General features: G+C 37.6%; 3 protein-coding genes across 4 annotated transcripts in view; all 3 read left to right on the plus strand.

The window, feature by feature from the left end:
* Positions 1-1,852, plus strand: part of dtna (dystrobrevin, alpha) — a 32,163-nt gene extending 30,311 nt beyond the window's left edge. The window contains exons 23-24 of the mRNA XM_059345437.1: positions 42-80; positions 641-1,852. Of these exons, the coding sequence (XP_059201420.1) occupies positions 42-59 (18 nt within the window). The 3' untranslated portion in view covers positions 60-80; positions 641-1,852. The remainder of the gene's footprint in view (positions 1-41; positions 81-640) is intronic.
* Positions 1,853-3,822: 1,970 nt separating this feature from the next.
* Positions 3,823-19,151, plus strand: mapre2 (microtubule-associated protein, RP/EB family, member 2). Of its 2 annotated transcripts, none has more exons than XM_059345439.1 (7): positions 3,823-3,876; positions 13,175-13,302; positions 14,432-14,577; positions 14,700-14,916; positions 15,152-15,300; positions 17,352-17,510; positions 17,750-19,151. In XM_059345439.1, the coding sequence occupies exons 2-7, from the start codon at positions 13,182-13,184 to the stop codon at positions 17,846-17,848; spliced, it is 891 nt and encodes a 296-aa protein (XP_059201422.1). In that variant the 5' UTR covers positions 3,823-3,876; positions 13,175-13,181; the 3' UTR covers positions 17,849-19,151. The 2 variants fall into 2 exon arrangements, with proteins under 2 accessions (XP_059201422.1, XP_059201421.1); XM_059345438.1 differs by lacking the exon at positions 3,823-3,876 and adding an exon at positions 7,868-10,372.
* Positions 19,152-20,078: 927 nt separating this feature from the next.
* The window catches only part of spidr (scaffold protein involved in DNA repair), a 40,267-nt gene continuing 34,560 nt past the window's right edge, over positions 20,079-25,785 (plus strand). The window contains exons 1-5 of the mRNA XM_059345179.1: positions 20,079-20,309; positions 20,621-20,782; positions 20,928-20,982; positions 21,606-21,812; positions 23,224-23,360. Coding sequence (XP_059201162.1) covers positions 20,295-20,309; positions 20,621-20,782; positions 20,928-20,982; positions 21,606-21,812; positions 23,224-23,360 — 576 coding nt within the window. The 5' untranslated portion in view covers positions 20,079-20,294. The remainder of the gene's footprint in view (positions 20,310-20,620; positions 20,783-20,927; positions 20,983-21,605; positions 21,813-23,223; positions 23,361-25,785) is intronic.

Here is a 25,785-nt window from a genome sequence, read left to right on the forward strand (position 1 = left end):
TTGTTCTAACTTTCTGCGTGTGTTTTGGTGGTGTGGTACAGGTGACGCTGCAGCAGTGACTGTGTTAGTCCACGAAACTGGTAAGTGTCTTAAACAACAATCAAATGTTGTTTTTTACATCAATGGTGTTGAACCTTTACAGAGAACACTATAAATTTCAACTCACCTTTGCACATTCCTTGTACGTATTTATTGTCAACCGTATTATTTTACCTTATAACTATATATATATATATATGTATATATATATATGCATGTACAAGGAATACACTATATCCATACGTGCAATATTTCAGCTATCTCAGGTCACAACAAATACCTATTTTCTTTATTTATAGTTTATATATTTGTTTTTTCTTCATGAAGTTTCTGTGTTTTTTGATGTACATGAATGAACCATCAGGATTGCTGCTTTATTGATATTGTACACCGTGCAGTGACAATAAAGGGGTTTTATTCTCTTTTGTTATAGCATGAAGGTCATCATTACAGCATTACAACTTTTTTTTTCTTGTTTTACTGACAAAATCTTTACTCCGATAAATTGTGTACATCCCACAGTGTTCAGGTTTTAACTGAGTATTCCAGGTAGCATATTTGGGATATGATGCTCTTAGCAACATGTTCTGTGTCCTAACAGGTGAGCAATATAAAAAACAACAATAGTAGAAGACACTGGACGAGACGACACTGGGCCAGCGGTACAGAGCACTGAAGATACGAAGAATTTAAGTTGAATAAATGGCTGAATCCAACCATAGAATACATTTATGTAAAGATATATTTTTTAACCAACCACATATTTAAGGTAATACTGTGAGCTGATGTAAAGAGATTAATTAGTGAGCTGTCTACTACACCACAGGTGCCATAAAAACCACATGACTTTTGGGGATTATTTCTTAATTTTTAGCCTTTTTATATGAGTTGTCAAGCAAATGTACTCTGTTGGTTCAGGGTAGCAACCTGATTCTTTCAAATTCTCATGTTTGTGCAAACAGTGAACCAGGTTTAAGTGTTTGTTTGTCTACTGATTTAAGATTTTAAAAAACAAAAACCTGCATTGGAGTCGAAGTTATAGATTTTTAAAAAATTGCAATATTTTATAAATGTATAACTCCAGATTTAACTGCTAGTCCATAGATTTCTTACTGTTGCTGTTGAGTGGCTTTTGTATTGTTTTGTTTTTTATTGTTATCGGAGAAGGCCGATCAGATAAGTTTGTTTTATTTAATACATTAGTGATATTAATGCACACATGCCTTAGCTGATTGGATGACCTCTTAAAGGAGTTCATTCAAACTGTCAATGCAGCATGTAGCTAACAGCAAAACACATCAGTTGAGCCGCAATGCTAGTTGTCTTCACTGGACAAATGAGGTTAAATCTGATGCTGGGAGGTGACTTTACCTGCAGAGGGACTTATGTACACTGTCTACATATACACTGTCAGTCAAATATGACATACTGATGGATCGGTTTTGAAAGTGTTTCAGTGAAAAGATGTAACACAAAGACTTCCAAATCACTCAAATTCAAAGGTTTACACTGGTAAGGGCATTGAACAAATTGTGTTTACTATCAATGGTTTATGAATTAATGTTTCGATCATTTGCCATTGTTTCATTTGTTAGCATCGATGCTCTCACACACAAATCTTTGTGTGACTTGCACACCAAACATTCACGCTCCTGAGTGTGTGTGAAACTTTACTCAGTCACTTTGGGAAAAGTGGCAAGCCAATCTAAAATCATAAATGTGTGAAATATATCTAGTTTGATTTTTGAGCAAGTTCATAGCAGTGATTTTGCATGGTGGTGATGCATAATAAAGTGTTGACACAATATCACAATTTTTGCCTATGAACTCCTTTTCTCTTTCTTTTTCCATTCCAGACCGGCACACTTCAATTGGCTTGGTTTGGCAGCGCACATTTATTATCTGTCATAAATGCACTGTTGGCTGCCCTCAACCTATTGTCTATAATTCATCACATAGACCCACCATCTGAGGTAACATAAAAGCAACCATCCAGCACTGAATCTCACAGTCATGAGAATATTAGGAGGGAGAATTTTGCTCTCAGGCTCAGGCAATATTATCAGCATATGATCGTTGTAATTTAGTCTTTATTATTATCATCAGTAATAAGACACTAGCATAAGCCTGTCCTTCCCACATTTAAAGACGGTGTTTATAAGAAAGATACAGCATCCATCAACAGGAATTTGCATAACTGAATGACGTCTTCACACAATTTGTCCTTTCTTCATCTGGTGGTCCATGGTGGGTCTCATCTATCAGTATAGTTAGCAAAGTAGCTATAATAGAGAATAATTTTAGTACAATCCTCTTTCAGGTATCTTTTGTCTTGAATCAAGTACATGACTGCACCCTGGTGTTAAAATATGAGGAATGTAGTTGTGCCAGCACCTGAAGATCAGGTTTATTTAATCAAAGATGCAAACTTTGCGGACTGTATTTCCCTCTGTGAAAAACAATATTGCTTTTTGTATAAAATTTTATTTGAATGATAAAAAAGTATATAAAGTGTTCTTACCAATAAATATTTTTGTTGCTGTCTCAGCAAGGCCAAATAAATTTATATTAACATTTTCCCAACAGGAATTCAAGAGTTAACAGTAAAATACCATTTATTGTATATTTTTTTATACATATTAATGTTTTATTATTTTAATTTTTTGTTTATATTTATTGTCAAATTCAGGATTTAGTTCATAAAATTTCCCTAAAAATATAAATAAATTGTTAATACATGAGTAGTCAAACATGGCCTTCACAAACTCACGAGAATCTAAAATTCCATGTGACCTGACCAAATGTCCAAAACTCAAATATATTCAATTTACTGTCATGGAAGATCAAACAAAATCAACAGATAATCAGTTATTCTCGTAAAATAATATTAAATCTTTACATATGAGAAGCTGGAACCAGAAATTATTTTTACTTGTTTAAACCACTGTAACAGTGACTATAAATTTTTTTTTTGCCAATTAGTGTTCGGCATTTATTTATTTATTAAGGAATTCTTGCGGATGCGGATGACTTTTCCATTAAGTGAAGTATTTAGTATTTTTTTGCGTTCAGTAAATATGCATTGGTTTATTAGAATATCTTCACGTTGTTAAAATAATTAGTTAATTAATTAATTAATTAATTAATTATAAGTGTTTTTGAAGTAACATTAATGCTCATAGATAGATAGATAGATAGATAGATAGATATACTTTATTTATCCCAAGCTGGGAAATTAAATCATGATACTTGTCATGTTTCTGACAGGCTTGTGTGACTCTTATGTAGACACCTTCAAAATAAAGTGTTACCATATCTTGCTTAAGTCATAAAGGCATGTTCAAAAAATTGCCTAAGTCATTTATTTCTCTTAAGTTACATAATTTACACACAGTGTTATTACTATACTAATAGCCATCCTTTGTTACATCCTTTTTGAGTGAAATGATCATAGGGAAATGATCAATAAATGTCATATGTTACACTTTTGGTGAAGTTTTTTGTGTTTCCTGCAAAACTTGAAAAAAATTAGTTAGGCGATTATTTTAACATGGTGACGATATTTTTGCGTTTCTCTGTGGGGGAAAGTGATGTGACACAGAGCGACAGGACGGAAAGCTGTCGGATGTTCTGAGTGATCAACGCATCTAGACGTGATTGGTCAAACTTGCGACAGATTTCACCAATAGACCAATCAGCTGCTACATTGATGAATCGTTGTCCAATCAGATGCCAGCTCTCAGCTCAACGTCTAGTAGGAACGGGCGTTTGAGGGTGGGGTGACTCAGCCGGAAAACAGCATTTTTTACACCTTAACCTGAGGATCAGAGTTCACTGGTGAGTCTCATTTGCTTCCCCTAACAATTCCAGTCTGTAATTTGTTTTGATACGGTCAGTATGGTGTCTAAATGCCAGACCCGGAGCGTATTTACGCGTGTGTCGGTGGTTCGTACGGTGATGTTACCCCGGGTCAGGGCATATGTCGGCTGTCACTATTCTCAAGTGTTGGCAGGAACAAAATTAGCTTACTGTAACTTGGCGTTTAGCTGAACAAGGTGTACTATCGCCACTGTAAGTAAAGTCTGCCTCGGTAAATCACTCTTCTTTTGCTTTGCCATTGTTTCACTGCATAGAAGCCTGCTTTCAAATCATTGTTTCTCCATTTAACTGTCATTCCCGACACGAAGCTGAGTTAGCTTCATTAACCACATTGGCTGCAGCTAGCTGCTGCTTCGTTACGGAGCTGCTTTAAAATATCAGAAATTAGCAAGATTGTGTCGCTTTTATGCCTCAGTTAAAGCTGTGTCTGAGCATTGGTTTGCACTGGGGACAGACGAGTGGAAGGGGGTGACCATGGACCTCTTTGGTCTTTTGTCTTGGGTGCAAAATTTCCGTTATCCAATAGCAAACTTAAACTTTTCTCTGCACACATGCTGTATTTAAAAGAATTGGCTTAATAGATACCATATGAGAAATCAGTGCCCCCTCCTCTGGTCCTTGCCCTTGCTGCCTTCATTTTGGTGAAGATTTGAGGTTCCCCTAAAAGTGTTTTTTCACAACCCTGACACTCAAAATCCTTCTATATCTTCCAGCCTGAATAGTATCCTTATATACATAGCAAACATTTTAACCTGCCCAACTCGAAATTCAGGATAACGCTGCCCTTCTTACTATTTTTTAAATGTTGAGGGCTGGGTCTGATGGGTGGAGCTGCCACCCCTCACCCACCCACTTGATCATCCAGTGCAAGAGAAAGCCTGGTGAGATATGAATGCAGAGAGCAAGCCAAGCATAGTCTGTTACCTCCTAATGGAACAACCCATTGATTTATTGTAGCCTCACAAACAGCATTAACAGGGACCGTAAAGTAGAGCCGGAGCGATAAATTGGTGGGCCAGTAATATCGTCCCATATGAGTCTATCAGGTATATGTGGTGTCAAAAAAATGTAACAGCCACCTCACTAATGACTATCACAAACCAGCATAAGAATGACAATTAACAACATAAGTCACCATGTTCTCATTACAAACAGTAATGAATAATAACATTAGCAAACTTTACATAGTAAACAAAGAAAATATCACCCTGACTGACACAGGAATTGTTTTTCTTCCCAGTGTCAGTATTAGCCCCGAAAAATCCAGCATCAGACAGGCTCTACTGTAAAGCAAGCTAAATGAACACGTAAGCAAAAAAACAGCTGTTATAGATTATCTTGCTTGTGTGTGTTTCTAGATTTTTAGTCCCCTCAGTCTATCATAATTGCTTAAATACCCCATCAGATCCAACCAATACATCACACCAAACTACAAAAAGTATTTGCATTGAGGTCACTGTTTCCTGAAATTATAGCCCTGGACTTGTCACATAATTTGGCTTTTTGTCTATTCTTCCCTGCAAGAATGCTTAGTGCATGTTTTCTATAGCTAAACTTAAAGCCTTTTTAACATTTAAGGCCATGTTCAGACAGACAGTGCATTAATAAAACACAGCACCTGTGTTGTCTTGCTTTAAACTCTTAACTCATAACATCACAGCACCTTAATGCATTTCAGACATGGGGTTGTCCGGGAAAAGGTGGACTCACTTTTTGCTGCAACATCATCTGGTAATGCACTGCGTTAGCCAGGCAGTTAAATATATGTAACATTCCTGGCAGATTACTTTTCAGTGCTGTAAACTCCTTCCTCGGAGTATTATAAGCTGTTATGTAGTGTTTTGGCATCTATTAAGCCTTCATATTCATGACTCTGTTACCCAAACTAGACTTTGATTGTATTTTATATATACACTGTGCTTTTTTTTTTATCCAGAAAGCCTGGGAATAAATTATCAGGCAGCTGTGTCTAACAGATATGTCTTTATTTTTCATTTTTGGATATAAATGCTAGCCTTTTGTTAAGAGCACCAAGCAGGACAACCCCCTCTACAGGTGAAGGCAAATTCAGAAATGGGCCCAGAAGGCATCGGTCTCTCATGTCATGCTCTAATATTTACATATTTAATTCTTAGACTTCCTTTGTGGTGACTCTTAAAGACTCGTAAGACTGGGAAGTGGCAAGTTCATTTCACTGACAGCCGGGTGATAACTTTGCCACCCAACTTAGCAGTGGCACAGTTTAGGGAATGCAGCTGCGGCCCATGTGAACAAGCACAGCGTTTCCTGATTTCCTGCTGTCCTTGAAGTTTGACTAATTATTTGTAGTCTGACACACTTTTTCTGCTCAACGACAGATACAAAGCGGACCTCTGTGCTCACTGTGTGAGTGTGATGAGACCAATTCGCTGCAGTTGTCACTTTCCAGTCTGAAAGAGCCCATAGCATTTTGTAGTAGAAATGTAGTGCTGCATGCTTTGGGTTCCTAGTGGATACATTTCTAATACCCACAGTTTGGTCATTTAATGAGATTAGCGCTTGGTTATGCCTTTGTGTTTGGCTCTGCAGGAGTTTAATTGTACTTTTGACCCAGTTAGTGCAGGGGATCGTGACTATTTGTAAAATAACCACACAAGGGAAGGGATGGAAATCCTGCATTTATGTCACTGCCTTGATTTTTTTTGTCTTCTAATATTTTACACAACACAAACTGAATGCATATTTTAGTACAAGGGTGATTTATTGCATTCAATCCGTGGCACATACATCCTCTTTGCTGTCATGTGACTTTTAAAAAAGCTCCAGTGTGATTAGTTTTAGTTGAATCAGTGAGAGTGATGATGTAAACTATGGCCATAATTTCACAGCTGAACTCTGTTGGAATTTTAAAAATGTGTTAAGACACATTCAAAGCTAAGCTTTAGCAGAAGGCTACTTTATCAAGCTGAGGCTAGACATACAGTATGGAGAATGAAAAACCATTTGAATAATCACAATAGGCTAAGAACATTTAGTGAAGATTGGATGAACTAGCACTGGTAGGTGTGTAGTGATTTAATTAAAATAAATGGATATTTTTTTCATTTGAATGTCTTTATATTTTCATTGATTTTTGTAAGTTAATAAAAATGTCACTGTAACTGTGTTAAATGGGCATATAATACCGTATTGATCGCAGGCCCCTGAATTGAATCAAATCAAAACTGTATCATGGCTGACTTTGAGATCTCAGCAAATGTTGTATCATTATCCAAAAAATAGATATAATATTGTATCATAAGACTTGAGATTTACACACCTAGCTGGTACGAAAAGAAAAGAACTCAAAAAGGAGGTCAATATTATTGGGTAAAATTAATTAGACTTCATTTGTTGGATCTTTATTTTTGTTGATTTATTAGAGATTAAGAGTCAGTTGATTAAGTTTAAAACTTGTTGTCTTGGGTATAAAGTGGGCTCACCTTTGTCCTGATGGTGGCACCAGAGGAACTGTTTTAAGTGAGCACACAGATGGTGACCAAATGTAGTGCGTATTGGACATTCCTTAGCCCCTCTGACAGAAAAAGTAACTGCTGGCACTGCAGCTGAATGTGGAAGAGTAAATTAGAGAATTAAATCTTGGTTGGAAAACCCTGTTAGGACAAAACTGTTAAAAAAAAAAAAAAAAAGAAGTTTAAAACATTATTGGCCAAACATGTGGGTTGACCTTTTAGACTGATGGTGGTGCAGTAGACGGGTCGTTGTATTGATCTCAAAGTCTGTGCCTGTCTTTCTGTGTCTAAGTTTTACATTTTATATTAAAATAAAATGACTTTTTACTTTACAGTGGCATTTTAGATAAAGCTACAAAACAAGGAAAAAACTGAAGGAAAAAAATCAAGGCAGTAAAACAACTTTCTGTACCTTTTCCCAGAAGCCTTTGCTGTCAGGGTGTCAGGGTCCTGGCAGCACAGGCAAAGCTGCATCAGTAGAATTAGAGGCTTTATGACTGGCTGGACATACTTCATGCATAAAATTCCTGTGTAAAACGTCATAGCTGTGTTGTATTGGCTCAGTACTGTTATGGAACTGTGTCATTAAATCAGTTTTCCATCATGTTTTTTTTAAAAAACATGACCTGCTGGTCCACACACCGTAGTTTCTTACTGATTACTAACCATGTTCGTTTAAATCTGGACTGAGTTGGCCTTGACTCATACAGATGTTCTAATATTTAGGGGTGTAATGATGTATGGGACATTAGGATGTGTTGCCAGTCTCACAAAATGACAAATTTAAATTCACAAAAAATAATGTGTACTTTTCAAATGTAGCACAATACTTGAAACAGTGTTGTTTTCTCTGAGCCTCCCAGTGTTTGTTGCTCAGCAGTAAATAAAAGACAAAACAAAAGCAGAGTTTGGCAATATCAAAACAACATGTGGCAACACATATAGGAGATATCTAAGCGACCACAGGACCGCAACACAGTACCATGTGTGATGAATTTAGAACTTTGTGACAACAATAAAGCATATTGTTACACCCCTACTGCGTATTTGTAAATTTTAGAGCTACATGATTTGTTGATTAATTGATTTATTGGTCTCCAGAGAGAAAGTAATCGACCACCATTGTATTATTTAAGTCATTTATCATGCAGAAAACTGTTTCGAGCTCCTCAGATGTGAATATTTGCTATTGTTTTAGCCTTCAATGATAGTACGTTCAATGTATTTTGGTACATATCCATATATTTTGCATTATTTATCATTTTATTACATTTTTTTTTGTTGCAAAATACCCCAAAGGCTATTGGGATTAAAAGGGATTATTTTCATTATCTATTAATCCACTGGCTCCCAACCCCCACTAGGGGTCACTAAAGCTTCAGAGGAGCTTGTGAGGCCTCCTTGATTTTAAGACATATGAAGACCTGAACATGACAAATGTATTCACAGAGCCTTCCCGCTCTGTAAAACAGCCTAGTCCTGTTTCAAAAAGAAGGAAACACTGAAATAGTCAAAAAATGAAGGCCGATTTAGTATATTGTTTAAATAAAAAATAAAACATCATACAGAGATTTGTGTGGAAAAGTTCCTCAAAATAACAGGAAAACTCATCTAATGCAAATTCACTGGAAATAATTTGCTCAGAATTCATCCAAAGTGCATGTTTTACACAAGCTTCCTGCAGTTATTGCGTTTACTATTTGGGTTCATTGTACAGTTTGTCAGTTGTTCTGTACTGTTAATGTTTTGCATTAAATATAATATGAAACATTCATAAAATATGTTAGTCAAGGCTTTGTCAGTTTATTGATAGAAAGCCTTTTGTAGGCTTAGGCACAGTACCCTGGCACTTTTGGGCACCACCGAAGCCAAATGAATGTAAAATCAATGTAGAGAGCATCAAAAAAGAAACTAAATGACTCTTCCCAGATCTAATGGTTGTAGTTCCCAGTGGACTTCTAGCAAGTTTTGTCATTAAGGTTTTTGGCTTTAACAGGGGACTATCAAACCCCCGGGCAAATATGTGTACCTAAGTCAGACAGGCAACCATGGTGATGAATAACTGTCAAAAAATCCAAAAACATATAATATTCTATCATGAAAAACAGAAAATATTCACTCTTGAAAAGCTCAAAACAGTGAATTTGTGCTTAAAAACGACTTGGCACAATTAATAGAAGTTTGTTGATATGCAAATTAATCAATCAGTTAATCGACTCATTGTTGCAGCCCCACAACATTTTAGTAGTTGATGTGTTTTACGGTGTTTTATAAAATTGATTGGTTCATATGGTTAGTAATCAAAACATTTTACTGTTCTTATTCATATCATATGTTGCAATCATTGTCATCAGTTATTAGGATCTGCCTGCTCCTTTTATTTTTCTTTATACCCAGATCTGTTGGGTGTATAAATAATCACCTTGATTATCTGAAGGTGAAACTGGGTGGGCTGCATTTTCCTTTTAATCATATCCATACTTCCCAGTTGATTGGGTTTTGTCTCTGAGCATTTGATGAGCTGTCACAAAGTTGATCTACATCTCAAAAGCGATCAGTGTTGATCTGATCGGTGATGATGCCTTTTTTAAAGCGCGCCAGTGATCAATGTAATTTGGTGTACTGAAATAGCCCACCATAAGGAACAGGCAGCCAACCCCATCAGTCACGTGGTACAGGGTGCAGCAACGTCATTAGGGCAGAGATTTGTGAAGAATAAGCAGACAGAACGAGAGAAACCCGGAGGTGCGGCACTTTCTTAGCATTTGCATCGTTCCTGTTGTTGTTTTTTTCCTGGCCAGAGAGAGAACAGAGTATCTGTTCAACATTTTAGAGACCCAAATGCCCGGTCCCACCCAAGCCCTTTCCCCAAATGGAGAGAATAACAACGACATCGTCCCGGACAACGGAACCAACATCATTCCTTACAGGAAAAATACAGTGCGAGGAGAGCGCGCCTACAGGTAAATCAGTGTAATGATCCGCATTTGATTTCATGTAAGAAAAATCATAAAACTGCTGCAGACAGAAACCTGCATTCCGGCCTGGTCCTCCTCCTCGTCGTGTGTTTGGTTTTGCTTTGCACCCATCCGCTATCTCCCCCCTGTTGTCTCTCAGTCTCCTGTCATGTTAGCTCTCTGTATGTGGCGTAAACCGCTCCTCAATTAGCTTAAACCCTTCTCCTGCTGGTATAAAGTGCCCCGAATTATAGATGGCATCCAGTATAACGTTGTCAAGTGTGTTTGTGCGCAGTGACTCTGGTACATTTTGGAGGAGTGGATCGCTTGTTAAATGACAGGAATACACAGACAGCCGCCCCTGCTGCTGCAGCTAGTATATTCCCATCGTGACATGACACTTCGCAGTTATCTAATAATCCCTAATATTGCGATGTGTGTGTGTGTTTAGAGTGGTGTTTTAATGTGTGGAACCTCTTACGACCTGCTGCACAAGCCTGATCCCCTCCCCTCCTGTTTGAATCCAGGCATCAGCCCAGCCCCGGTGTCGGCTGGCTGGCTCTGCCCGGCTAACAAAGCATGCTAGCGGCGGCACATACATCCGCTTTGTTGACATGGGATCGGTTGTCCCAGTTTCCTTCCTTCCTTCCCAGAGAGTCAGTCAACCAAGGATCTGCTCCTGCGTTACTGTGATAGTCCAACTTTACCGCTGAAGGGTTATTTTTATTACCCTGCGGACCCTGGTGTCGGCTAGTGATAGTGATGATGATGATTTAGCATGATGTAGCTCCATAAACCAACACAGAGGGGTGTTTTAATGCAGCTGTCTCTATCATTGAATTAAGGTGAATGGTTACGATTCAGTCTTCAAGTCTGTTAGTCTGTTAAGGTGAGACACTACAGGTGAAGAGGGGAACATTTTAATTTAAAGAATATATATCACTGAAACTTCAACAGCTCCATCAATTGAGACTATTTTTCTATAACGTTTTCTGAAATTTTATGTTTAAATATGCAAGCATCATCATATCAATTGTGTGCTAATTTGCCTACATTTACGGAATAAAAATCTCCTCTGCAAAAAAACCCACCCAAAACAAAAGAATAAAGACAGGAATGTGAGTGCTACTGAAGTGGAGATTTCTGGCTCAAAATATATGAATTGTTGACTGGGGGGAAAACAAGAAGAAATAGTTGACAGATCTCACTAGCCCCCCCCCCAATCAACCAATTGAGTGATCAACAATATCATAAGTGTCGACTTAGAATTTCTTTAGTCAGGGACAGACCTGGATATTACTGTTATTGTTATATATTTTTAATGACAAGTTTTCTGAGGTTTTTGAGGCATTATCTAATGCTAACTTTTGGTGAATTCAGGAGAAATCTAAATTTCTGTATAGATAAGGTGCAGTAAAAACAAAAACAAATCTGTATGTTCTGGATGCTTTATTTCCACGAGTCTGATAGAAGACATTAGGGAGCAAAAAAAGCTAAAATCTGGAAATAGACCAGTGCATGAAGAAACAGTGATTTGCCTTCAGTGTCTCACCTTAAGGGGATTAAAGAGGACTGCACACTTGATTAATGTACAGGATGAATATAACTGAGTTCTACTTTATCATATATCCTAATGTACAGACGCATAGTGTGCATATCCGTTACCAAATGGGCTTTAAAGAACTGAATACCCTGTATTGTTGCGATACAATTAAAAAGTCACAGGCAAACAAGGTGTTGTGATTGTTGAAGTAATGAATAGTTACATAATCTCAGCATGATCAACAATATTGTTAAATTGTTTAATGAGATGAGATTAACTGTGGTTGTGGTTCATGTACTTGGCTTTCGAAGTATAGCCAATGCGCCCCCTCCACTGCTTCTGTAACTAAGAGTGAAAAAATTAAACGTTAAGTTGTTATTCATTGTGTTGTGGCCATGCTGTGTACCCACTTAATCTGTAGCTTAAGGATTCCTGTGCTATGTTCTTCCACATGGTGTGTTTTTGGTGTGTAGGCCTGAGTGTAACTGTAAGTGAGGCAGGTTCCCTGGAAGCAAGTTGATCTTTCTAATCCAAATTTACTACTGTTGCTATTTATCATGCTGGTAAAATCTGATTAAAGGATCCCAGGCACACATTCAAACACGGCCTACAATGTGTGCTACAACCGAGGTGTTTACAGCAAAGGCTTTGGGATACACCAAGGAAAGTCTCGCCTGATAGCGATTTGGCCAATAATTGATGCTGATACGATCGTTTTTCTGTTTGTTCATTTTGTTATTTAGTTCCCCTTTTGTCCCAGCGGTAGCTTTATGTGCCCATGGCACCCATTGCCCTCTTACGTCCTGCTAGAGTCATGTCGAGCAGTGTCTTCTTGTCTCAATCAGCAGCTGCAGTAGCAGCATATGCAAGCTACTGTACTGTTCAAGTCTGACTTCAAATAACAAACACAACATTTAGCCAGCGCAAAATTGATGCAACACAACAGCCACTGCCATCAGCCTATCAGAAAGCAGATTGCTTTCACCGAGTTAAAAAAAGCGAATATTTGTGAATCCCAATGTTTGGCTGATGAATCAGGGCATCCCTACAAAGGTTGTTTGTTACTACCGCACGGCATACTGTAAAGACACTTTATTTCAGTGTATTTCACAAAAGATGCAGAACAATATTTTAATGCACTGAAAATGTTTTGCTTGTCATTATGTTTTATGTTGCCGGCTGTTTTGAGAATACATTTATTTAGCAGCACATTTATTCTGGATGCATTGCCCTTGTTTTCAACTGTTGTTGTTTTTCTGTTGCAGTTGGGGGATGGCGGTCAATGTATATTCTACCTCAATAACCCAGGAGACTATGAGCAGGCATGACATCACTGCCTGGGTTAACGATATTCTCTGCCTAAACTATACGAAAGTGGAGCAGCTCTCCTCAGGTGAGAACAGAATGAAGTACTTTTTTTTTCTATCGTCTTCCCTTTACTCAGAGAAGCTGTTTCAGATGGAGAGCATGTTTAAGAGATTACATCTTGGCCTGTAGAGCACACGGTTAAAATAATTTCTGTCTAAGCTGGCAGTTGAAGCAACCTGTGGAAACATGCTCCTCTCTCTGTGGCAGACACTTGTCTATAAATAAATGTGTAGCCTGCCGTGTTCTCCTGCTGTGACCAACTAATCCAATTTCAGAAACACAAACACACACACCCCTTTTTCTTAAGGTGTAAGCTCCTTGTTATATGTAGATTACCTCTTATGTACCCTCTAGTTGGGTTTATGTAAGTTTTATCTGCCAGCTGACACACTACCAGGCAGAGTTGGTGCCCTCGATTTCAAATGTAGCGAGATGGCTCGCTTTTTCTCTACTTTGATCATCAGCCACAGATAAAACAATGTGTTTAATCCTTTTGAGTTGCTGGATTTGCTAGACTGATGGGGGGGTTTTGCTTGCCCCATGCAATCAGATAGTCCTTACTGTTAAGGCCATGTTGTCCAGGGAGAAGAGGGCCAGTTCAGGATCGGTTTGGGATCCTTTCAAATCCTGCAGCTCTCTCCATCTGTTGAATGAGCGACCAATGTTGACTCATGTTTTTTTTAACTGTGCTTTATCATTGTCTGTTTTGGCTCTTTTTTGTTCTTCGGTCAATGTTTTTTGTTTTCTCTTTGCTGATCCTGCCCCAGTATCAGCCTGAAGCAATGAATATAATGTAATAAATACATTTTAAAACGTAGGCTCTTCCTGTCTACGTGCCATAAATTATTACACTTGATTTGCAGGAAATTGGAATCAATGACAGGCATTAAGAATAACAGTCTTCTCACTGATGGTCTTGTTTGCTTATGTGGGTCATATCGAGGCATTGCTGTTACAGAGAGTGTTTCATAACCAGTTAAAAACTTCTTGTCGCTGCTTTAAGGAAACCGGGTCATTGATCTGGACCTACAAAAGGCTCCGTGGCTTTTTCTTTTGATTTTTGTCGTGCAAAGGCAGCTTTTTTCTGGGCCCTAATCTTGTCGTTTTTAAAGCAAGGGATTATGTACTCAACTAACATTTTGTTACGTCTTTAGGAGCTGCGTATTGCCAGTTCATGGATCTGCTCTTCCCTGGCTGCATCAGTCTTAAGAAGGTCAAGTTTCAAGCTAAGTTAGAGCACGAGTACATTCACAATTTCAAACTGTTACAGGCATCCTTCAAACGGATGAATGTGGACAAGGTGAGTTTGCTTCTTCTTACTTTAACCTTTTTCAGGATATTTAACATTTTTGTTCACACTGTATGCACATTGAGCTAACTACATGAATTTATATTTTTTTTATTATTTCTTCCTTGATTCAGATTATTCCTGTGGAGAAACTGGTTAAAGGCAGATTTCAGGACAATCTTGATTTCATCCAGTGGTTTAAGAAGTTCTTTGATGCCAATTACGACGGAAAAGAGTATGACCCAGTTGCAGCCAGACAGGGTCAGGATGCCATTCCCCCACCTGACCCCGGTGAGCAGATCTTCAACCTGCCAAAGAAGTCCCACCATGCAGCCAGCTCCCCGACTGCAGGTAAACTTAATCTGCTGCAGAAAGAAAAGTGAAGGTTACGTTAGTAGCATGTCCCGCAAGAACATATGAATGTTGCAGAAACAAAGGCATATTTTCACATTTATGAACCTCGCCTGTGATATTTATTTTCTCTCAAGCTCAGAACACAGGCAACTTGTGTAATTTCCTGTGAGAGAGTAACGTAGCACATTGGCAGTCATCCACCCCTGAGTAACAAATCTTTGCTCTGCTGTAGGAGCATCAAGGTCAGCCTCTACAACCCCCAAATCCTCAACACCAACATCCAGACCCTCGTCAGCCAAAAAGATCCCTGCAGTTGCAACACCGACTCCTGCCAAAGGAGAGAAAGAACTGGAAGCACAGGTCACACATCTTACCGAGGAGGTATGTTGATTAAAGGATCTGATCCAATTTTACTATCATTCTGAAACCAACAATCAGATCACCTGTAGTTAATGATTATTCTATTATTATAATAATAATAATTATCTATCTTATTGAATAATCTACCAATTATTTGTTCAATTGTTTTATCCTTAAAAGGTCAGGAAATAGTGAAAATTGCCTTTAAAAGTGCCCTTTTAAGCCCAAGGTGCATTGTCATATTACTTTTTTTTGTTCAACCAAATTTCCAAAACTCTGAGTGTAAGACATTCAGTTTATCACAATGTAGGACAAAGGAAAGCTTTAAGAAGCTTGAGCCAGGGACAATAATTGATTACTGACCACTGACTATCAGTCACAGAAGTGAAGAGAGAAGCTCAACTAAATGTCACGGACCAAACAGCATTTCTGAATATCTCCACTCCCTGTTTTTGAATTAAACTTGCTCAACTGGTTTGTGATTCAAACCAGGTAATGCAGCAACATGTAAAAACATTATGAACGAATTCTGTAGCCAGTTTATTAATGTCGTATTTACCACAAACCACTTCTGCTTTTCAAGCCTCCCTTTCACCACAATGACTAGTTAGACCAACTTACAACAGCAACTGGTCTAAAAATATGTTACAATTTGGCTTTTTATGACCGGATCTGGGCTCATACAGACCTATCTACATGATAAAGGCTGCAGTTGCTGGTGCTTGTATATTTACATTTAGTCATTTAGCAGACGCTTTTATCCAAAGTGACTTACAGAGGGAAAAAAAGGGGAAACAATTAAGGTACAGTGCAATAAGAGCCATTAGAGCAGCAATAAGTGCTATTGACAATGCTTTAAGGAGTAGAATTGTCGTGTGGTGCTAGCAGAGAAGATGCTCTCTGAAGAGCTGGGTCTTCAGGAGGTTTTTAAAGATAGAGAGGGACTCCTACCAGAGCAGGGGCATCTGGTATTTACTTGAAGGGGGAAATTATATTTATTTTGTTATTGTTATACTTGCAATGCATTTAGGTTTGTTTTAACTATGACATTTACACTTTTTCTGTTGAGCAGTGTCACATTCACTTAATTCAGTATGGTTAAAAACAATAAGACATGCATAAGATAAGATGGGAATAAGTAAAAGTCAAATAGCAGGCACTGTACATGACTGAGAAGGTTTAAAATGCTGGGCAGCACATTGTTCAGTAACATAGAAGTCATGGCATGTATTGTGAGCTGAGTCTGTCCCAGCTGTCCTTATGTCCAGAATGTCAAAACGTATTTTAAACACCAAGTCTAAAGAGGGTGAAAGGGATCGCTCGCATTGATGAACCTACAGCGAATTATCACCTGAATCAGCATAAAAAATACTTATTACAGGTTGAAACATTGCACATGATTTCTTCTGAACTTTTATTTTGACTGCCTCTATCGAAATCCTTCAACATTCAACATCTTGAACTCATGAATTGAACTCTCTCAACAGTTTAATACTTTGGGTGGTATTTATCTGTTGGTTGTCCAGTTGATTTTCTGACCTTTTTACTCATACGTCCGTAACCAAAGTCCACAATGTTCATATGTTTAGATTTTGTTTATGTTTAGATATATTACTATTATTATTATTATTACTTTTATATATTATATATCATATTATTTTACTTATAATTACTTTATTTATATTTTTCATTTTATTTTTATTTTTATATTGTTTATTATCTACTATTACATATTATATATATTATATACTGTACTATTATTATTATTATTATATACCGTCTAGTCACTATAGCATTGTTGCCATCATATCACCAGTTTAATTATTACCATCATCTTGCCAACCATCCTACCAACTGATGTTATTTTTTTAACTTCTTAAGTGTCCTTGTTCTATTCTGTGTTTTTTTCTATTGTTGTTTTTATTTATGCTACCTCAGTATTTTATTCTATTGTATTTTATTGTACTTGAATACTGGACTGCTGTGACAACCGAATTTCCCTTCGGGGATGAATAAAGTAATTTATCTATCTATTGATGCTAAAAATAATGTTGTGCGTTTTATTTTCGTAGCTGAACACATTAAAGTCGGCACTGGAAGGAGTGGAGAAGGAGAGGGACTACTATTTCAGCAAGCTGCGAGAAGTGGAGCTGTTGTGCCAGGAACAGGGTGAAGAAAATGCCCCGTTTGTTGATCGGCTAATGGAGGTCCTTTATGCTTCAGACGAACAGGTCAGTGTGTTACCTTCCATTGATTTTAGGCAAGATTCAGGACAGTTGAAGGCTATTTATTTTTTTTCTGACTTGGGAAAACTTTTTGCAGTAGTGTGCTCTCTTAAACCGTTTTTCCTGGCGGCAAAATCATGTGGAAGTTATTGTGTGGTTGAAAAAGATAAGAAGTCTTGTGCTTGCCTTGGAGCATACTACAGTAGCATGATAATTAAGCTGTCTGTGCCCTCCTTTTGATTTAGGAAGGAGCAGAGCTGGCTGAGGGTGACGGAGAGGAAGTGGACCAGCAAGGCCATGAGGAGGTGGCGGATGATCAGCAGGAGGAGCAGGATGAATACTGACCGCCACCACCCCTCACTGCAGGCACACCCCTGTTTTTAATATGTGAGAACTGTTAAAGGATTTTTATTTTTTCCTCATGGTTTTAAGTTTTTGTTCTCTCCAAGACTGAGCACATGAAGCAACCTCCTGAATAGAAGCACCATCACAGTTTTTGTTTTTTGCATCCCTCTGCTCACTGTTTGATGTTTTTGTGACTTTTGGTGAACTGCTGAGGCAGGTTTGTGGTGACGGCCTCCACCAGCAGAACAAGCTCAGACCATCACAGAAGATCCCGAGGACTGTGTGGGTGGAAAGTCAATTCAAGTCCTACAGTAGACGTGGTGAAATGCTGAAGTTTAGACGGGTATGTGTTACCTGTCAGTGCAAGTGTTAACTTCCCAGCTTCTGTCCTATTTTTATTTTGTGTTTTTTTTATTTTGCATATCAACTATAAATCACAAGAATGCAATAAGCAAAGCCCTGAAAGGGCTCGTAGTAGCTCTTATTTAACCTCCTTCCATACGTTGCACTGACATTTGACTCTGTATTGGACAATCTGTCCATAGACCCTCACCATATTTATTATTATTATTATTATTATTATTATTATTATTAAGCCTTAGGAATAGTGTGAGATATTGCATCCTCATGAAGGAGGACAATACAGTCAATGAATTGTGAATAAAATGTAGTATAAGGACAACTATTCTCACAAATTACACAATTTCAGATAATCAGTGTGCTCAACAATGTGTTTTCACACCATACAAGGTGGTTTGGTAATAGAGTTAACTTGGTATGCCATAAACGTAGGGAAGGAAGAAACATCATCGTGGACTAGTCTTATTACGATGCAGCTTTTTAAGTTTTAAACCTCAGCTGGAACTTGTGGTCTGTTCAGATTTCAGGTGGGTTTTTTTTAAGCCACAGGTCTTAGGGAGAGTCGGTTCACTGAGTAATTTGCCATGCTATATTCCAGAAAGTACATTGTATACCCTTTCTTAATATTGCATTTACTAATATTGAACTGGGCAGTGCACCATAATGCTTTAGTTATATATTATTGTGTAAATGAAAAGGAATGTAAACATGTACTGTCAATAATTAATGAATGGTAAATGTTTTTTTTCATGTCCCACTCATTATGCATTCCCCAAAAACGTGTTGCATGTTTGCATTTTATTTGTGAATAACTTGACCTGCTTTTTACATATTTAATAAAAAAACAAGTATGTTAAGTGAGCTTTTTGTATGTTTAACCTGCTATTTGAAAGATGTTGAGATTCGGATGGATTTGCTGTAATAAATTACGTTTTGAGTCCATGGGAGTGTTGTCATGTCACTCCAACGGCAGCTGCTAGCCTTTGCCATAATGATAATAACTAAAGTTAATTTAATAAAACCTGTTTTCAAATACAGAGGAATACCAGCAGGCAGCACTGGAACTAGAGGAACTAAATTTTTCCTTAGATTAAAGTACTAATACCACTGTGAAATACTGTTTTTACTCAAGTAAAAGTACAGAAGTATTATCAGTAAAACGTATTGCAAGTAAAAGCACTTGTTATGAAGTGTTATATGTAATTTTATTGGCTACATTAAATCTGTAACAATATATAGAATTTAATAACTTGATCTTATGTTTTACTTGCAATGTTTTAATCTGAAAAACCTGCCCACTAGCTAGAGCAGTTAGTTCAATGTACTAAACTATCAAGTCCAATATTTCCCTCTACAGTAATGATAGTATACATTGACTCAAATCCTGCAGTTAAATGCAAGTTTGAGGTACTACTCAAGTAAATAATTGTTGCAATTGTTTGCAAGTAGCCTGCTAATGTAAAATAAATGTAGTGAGAGTAAAAAAGCACATTATTTGCCTTTGGTGGCGGAATGTAACCAAGTACATTTACTCAAGTATTGTACTTAAGTAAAATGTTGATGTACTTGAGTATTTCCATTTTATGTAACTTAAAACGCTTACATAAATGCCTCAATACAAATAATCCAATAATATATTTGGAATATCTCTAACAATCGGTGTGGGGCCATTCTGCATAACGAGTACTTTTACTTTAGATACAGTTTGGTGCTGATACTTAGTACTTTAACTTAAGTAATGTTGAATGCAGGACTTTTACTTGTGGTAGAGTAATTTCACAGTGTGGTATTAGTACTTTTGCTTAAGTAGTAAAAAAAAAGTAAAGTACTGTAGTGCTTGACTTGAGTAAATGTACTTAATTTACTTTGACACGGGCGGACTCCGGTCCACGATGTTGGCTAATCAAACACACCCCTCTTCAGGTTGAGCAACAGCTCTCTGTGCTGCTTGTTAGTTCATAAACTAGTGAGTTAGCAACCGCTGGCAAACCGCTATTATGAGTTAAAACGAGAGATATGATTTGATGACGTTTTGTAGGAACAAATATAAACTAAAACTGTGGTTTAAACTTTTATTTTGTCGCCATGTCTTCCAGAAAGGTAAGAAACCGGCTAGCTAGCTAGCTAGCTAAATTGTTAGCCATTTTACGCTAACTTTAAGGTACAGGCTACTCAGCTTTGGAAACCCGAGTTGTCTGCCTCTGCCCGCCCACAACACGGCGGAGTTTACCTGTCACTCAACTGATCTAGCTTTAGATTTTCTTTATTGTCACAACAGGTACACCACACTGTTGTAATTTAATGCGTATGACTAAACTTGATGGAGGGCTCACAATCAAACTACTTTCAGTTAGTTATGAAAAGTGTTTTGTAACCTGACCCCTCTTTCTCCGTTATTTTATTCTTTTTAGCGTAAAAGATACTACAAGGACATTAAGTGTGTTTTCTTTCCGGACGATATCGAAAATGGTTTACAAAAAGTGGAGAGGGAGCCAACATCACTTTCATCAGTGTCTACCGCCAAGAGCTGGGAGAAGTGTGGAGACAGTTTCCTGCACACTCCAGTGATAAAGGTTATTAAAGTTCATATTTGTGAGATGCATCATGAGATGACTGAGACCCTTATGATACTCACATTACCACTACCCCAAACTCTGATGCATTATTCCCCTGTCCATCTAACATTGTTAATGGTGTCCACACTTGTTTTTGTTGCAGAACCTGAAGTCATCTGGAAGGAAACTGTCTGACATAAGAAAGTCCCCTGCTTTTGGTAATGTTGTTTAGTCTAATTATATTGCTTAAATTACATCAAGGACTGTAAAATATTGATATTTTATCACCACTGTAAATATATTACAGGCTTTTTCAATATAGATACTCATGATCCACAGTAATACAAAGTATTATATATTAAATATAAGCAAAATGTATTTATTTTATTTTAGTATGTGTGCACTGAAGACTTTGCTTTAAATAGGGCTGAGTATTATTTTTTAAATTATCAATAATATAATGAAAGCTGGCGTAAAATGTTTGGGCAGATATCCCAATCTTGTGAACTTGTTCTTTGATCAGATAGTTCCTGATTTAAATCTCAAATGTGCAATTTTTGAACAGGTTTATGACAGCATAACAGTTCTCTCTCTTTAAATGATTGTGTTTAACATTTAATGTTTGGCATGTCTTCCTTCTTTTTCATTTTTTGTGGAAAAAAAATTCTTGTAAGTAAGGGAGAGTTTCATTTCAAACAATACCAACCCCTGATTTATTTTATTCTCAGTCTAAACAGTGGAGAGGGCAGAGGGGAGTGTAGCCACTCAACTCTGACTCTCTGGTTTTAATGGCTGAAATTTAACAAACACCTCATCTTTTCTTTGTCTTGTGTTTGCACAGTGCAGACCAGTGCTGTTCACTGTAATGAGAGCCCAGTGCACATTGCGTGGAGCTCCAGCGACAGTGAACAGTCTGATAATGAGACACAGGAGCAGCATCCCTGCAGAGTTGTGGTTCAGCAGCAACGACATCCTCAGAGACCACGGAGACCCCAAGGTCCAACTCAGTCTTACACAAGAGCGCTGCGCATGCTCAGCGCTGATAAAGGTAACTGATGACTGTTGTGATTTACTAAGTCACGACTGCGACATATTATGTTGTTCTAACTGTGAAAATGAGCTTTTTGAGAGCTGACCTGTTGAGTTTTATTCTACATTAAAATACTTCTATATATTTTATACACAAGGAATTTTAAAAGAACATTTGGGAAATATGCTTATTCAGAGTTGGAGGAGGAGATGGATACCAGTCTTTATAATTTTTATTTGTTAAATATGAAAACATGTGACTGTTTCTTGGCTGGGCACAGTAACATCACATAGTCTTGTTGTCACTGTGAGGTTGTCGGCCAACTAGCTGAGACTCCAGCAGGTTCACTTGACCAAGAAATATTCTTGCATATAATCGCCTTTAAAACCACATCTTGGGACAGAGCCAGACTAGCTCTTCCCCTTTGTTTCCAGTCTTTGTGCTAAGCAAATCGGATGCTGGCCTTACATCAAACAAGTTTTCAAGTGATTTAATTGTTGTAAACAAATTTTGGCAGCAGCCCTGGGTCTAACCTTTGTAACAGCAGCAACAGACTGTTTGCTGATTTGGTCTAGGGTCAGATCCCCAGCACAAGCTCCTGCACCAGCCATTTTGGTCTACTGTTTTTCTTCTTATAAATTTCCACCGAGAGCAAAGTGGAATAAATAGCAGTCTTGCAAATAGTGACCCTGTAGGACCTCCAATATTTGCACGACTAAAAACTTTGTGACTTATGACACAATGGGCTTCATGCAAGAACTTCTTCATATTCTTACCTTAACTTTCTCTTCCTTCCTACAGGGTTTTCAAACTTGAAATCGTTTCAGAGTTATGAAATTCACAATATGTTATAGAAGACCTACACATGACTTCTACAAGAGGTCTTGACCACTAAAAATTGTGTTTCAGCCTAAGAGAAAATTCAAAATAAGAGAAAGTTGGTAAATTCGGCAAGTTCTCCTAAGCCTTTTAAGAAGTCGGTTTCTCTGTAATGAAAGTAATTTCCCCCCGGGGATTTAAAAGGTACTTCTGGTTCTGATTCTGGTTCTTGCATGCCTCCTGTCTTTAGACGTGAGAGTGATGTCAGACTTCAGTTTTTGAAAAGTCTGTTCATAGTCTTTTAGTCAATGCTCAGCATTATGGTACAGACATGAGAGTGATATCAGTCTTAAAACATGTGAAAAGAAAGTGCACAAGTGTATTTTCCTAAATGTCTATTTATTCCTTGAAGTCAAGGTCCACTTGATTGATTAGCTTTTTCCTCAGTTTTCTCACTTTTCATCCTGTGACCTAAGTAAGGAACTTTGGACACTTGATAACAGCTGGGCAATTTCCATTCACAGATAGATAAAAAGCTTGTAAATGGACCTTGAGTTAAGATTTTTTTGTTGACCTCATCATGTTTAATTATTACTTTTTTTTCCTTTAGATGACCTCCCTGTTATTGACACAGACAGTGATCTGGATGACTCTGATCGTGAAACGGACAGTGGACAACAAATCTCTGACTGTGAATCAGAGTCCTCGGATGAAAAACCAAAAGATTTATCTCCCAATCCTACAAATGTGAGTGAACTACCCTAATTCTGATACCTAGACAGTACATAACACCTTTTCTCAAGGGTGTTATGCTTTTTATAAACACTAGATGCCGCCACACAACCACTAATAACTTACTGAGCGTATGTTTCTCAAGTGTTCAGCTGTGTGTCAGTGCATGCAGTAAGCCTAGAATTAGCACCATAAGTGTCAGTACTTTTCCAAGAAACCAGACCAGATCATATTCTGATCACTGTATGGATTAAACCTCATGAGCTTTCCCTCGGTTTTTTTGTCTTTGGCTTGAAAGCAAATGTTTCAGTATACTGTGTATTGATGCTTTTATTGTGTTTTACTTAAAGTCTTCATATCATTGTTGTTTTAGTTACTTTGGTTGTATTTGTTCTGATTGTATGTTCAACCATTATGCCACTAGGGGGAGTCTTGCAGTTATGTTGTCATGTCCTGAAAAGGCCTGAGAGACTCCAACCAGTACTGCCTTTTTGTCTTTCCAGGTTTAGGTTTTAATCCAAACTGTCAAAGTTCATGAGGTGAGGTAGCAATAAAACACTGACTGAGTGTTGAGGGAGAAGCTGCCATTTATTCACTGAACCAAAGCACATGTTAAAACCATTTGGAGTGTTCATGAAGATGACATTTTTCACTTTATTGAAGACGATAGTTGATTTTAATCCTCTGTAACTCACATGTGTAAGGAATTAGACAATTTCGATAGTGTTATTGTGAAAGTGAAAGCACTGCAGAGCTGCAACACAGTTTATAAATCAATAGACAGAATTTTTTTTTTTTTATTGAGCACTAGGTCATTTTTCAAGCAGAAATGCTAAATATTTGATGGTTCCAGGTTTTTAAATGTGGGGATTTACTGAGAATTTGAAGTTTTCGGAGTTTTTTAAGACAAAACAAGTCATTCAATGACATCTTTTTAGGCCGTAAGATAACATGTATCATGTAATCATAATCAGCCTGTTACTCGATAACGAAAATAATCACTAGAACGCCACGTAATATGATGCATACACTGTGGTTTACTGAACACACTTGTCATTAGATAAATTTGTTTGTGTAATCATAGCAGTTGATCTTTTGTGGGGCCCTCCTGTGTGCTGTGGTGACTTTGTTAGTTTGACTATTCCATCTCAGAAGTCATTCAGCAGCAGTGTTTGTTAAAGGCATGGCTGGCATACACAGAATCCAGAATGTACAAGGTGTGGTGAAGGTGTTGTGCTCACGTTCAAGATGGCACACAGTGTTTAGTGGTTGGTAGCACACATTTACAACATGTAATTGATCGGCTTTATGTGGCCAAATTATTGAGGTGATGCGGTTGCGCGGATATCAGTTTATAAAATGTTCTTGAACATGATGCAGATGGTTCCAGTTGGTAAGCGATTGAATCAGCACAATGCTATGTCCGCTAATTAAACTCAATATGCATTTAAGTCTCCAGTATGCTGTGATGAGTTTTTGCAGGCTGTATGTTGAGAGGAAGCCTGTTGACAGATTCACATCACCCCCACACCCAGCTACTTCCTCTTGTCACAGATTAATCTGCTGCTATCAGCGTTCTGGGGTCAAATGCGACTTAAGATCACCTAACAGGAGGCTTGTGGTCAGAGGCCCTCCACAAAGACTCTAAAGGGTCCTAGTTTTTAAAAATATTGCTTACTGCTTACTGCCTTACTGAAACACAGTTAAAATGCTCTAGTAGGGCTGCACGATTTCAAAAAAATAATTGTGATTCTTTTTTTTTTTTTGACTGATATTGCAATTGTGATGTAGTTCATGATACTGGAGGCATTGATCATTTCTCCACTGCAAAAGCAAACTGCCTTAATAATGGCTTCAAAGTTTGTTTGCTGTCACAACAAATAAATACTTGCCACAACTATGAGAGATTATGGTTTGCAGGCATACCAAAGTGTACTTTTGATCCAAATAAATTGGAACTTCATAACCTTGCATAAGTGATGCTATAATTGATTAATGTACTTCAAAGGGCAGACTTTTGCATTATGGATCAAAGTGTGATATTTTTTTCTTCTTTTTTTCCCAGACTCTGTACCAAACAACGTTTTTAAGTCTGCAGAATACAGTGTGTAGTATGGACATCTCGCTACTCCTGCATTTTGGATATAGTCCATATTGCAATCTCAATAAAATTTGGATAAATTGTTCAGCCCTTCACTTAAATGCTAATCCCATTACTGAATACAGACTTGAGTATTTAGCATTTACTAGTGCAGTGCCCGTAGGAAGTATGAATTTGTACATTGCATGCCACACTACAGCGTCTGCAACTCTATAAAACACTTACTTTTCATAAGGTACCCACAACATCCAGCACATACACATTGAACATTGATATTCGCTGGAAACTATTGAATATTATTGGAAAATCGAACCTTGTAGCACTCTTTAAAACTCCGAA

This window comes from Centropristis striata, chromosome 11 (genome assembly GCF_030273125.1).
Source record: "Centropristis striata isolate RG_2023a ecotype Rhode Island chromosome 11, C.striata_1.0, whole genome shotgun sequence".
NCBI lineage: Eukaryota > Metazoa > Chordata > Actinopteri > Perciformes > Serranidae > Centropristis > Centropristis striata.

Coding starts and splice junctions, on each gene's coding strand:
- mapre2 (XM_059345438.1), top strand. CDS start 10,251: ATGCCCGGTCCCACCCAAGCCCTTTCCCCAAATGGAGAGAATAACAAC. Junction 13,303..14,431: donor AGTGGAGCAGCTCTCCTCAG/GTGAGAACAGAA, acceptor TTACGTCTTTAG/GAGCTGCGTATTGCCAGTTC. Junction 15,301..17,351: donor TCACACATCTTACCGAGGAG/GTATGTTGATTA, acceptor TTATTTTCGTAG/CTGAACACATTAAAGTCGGC.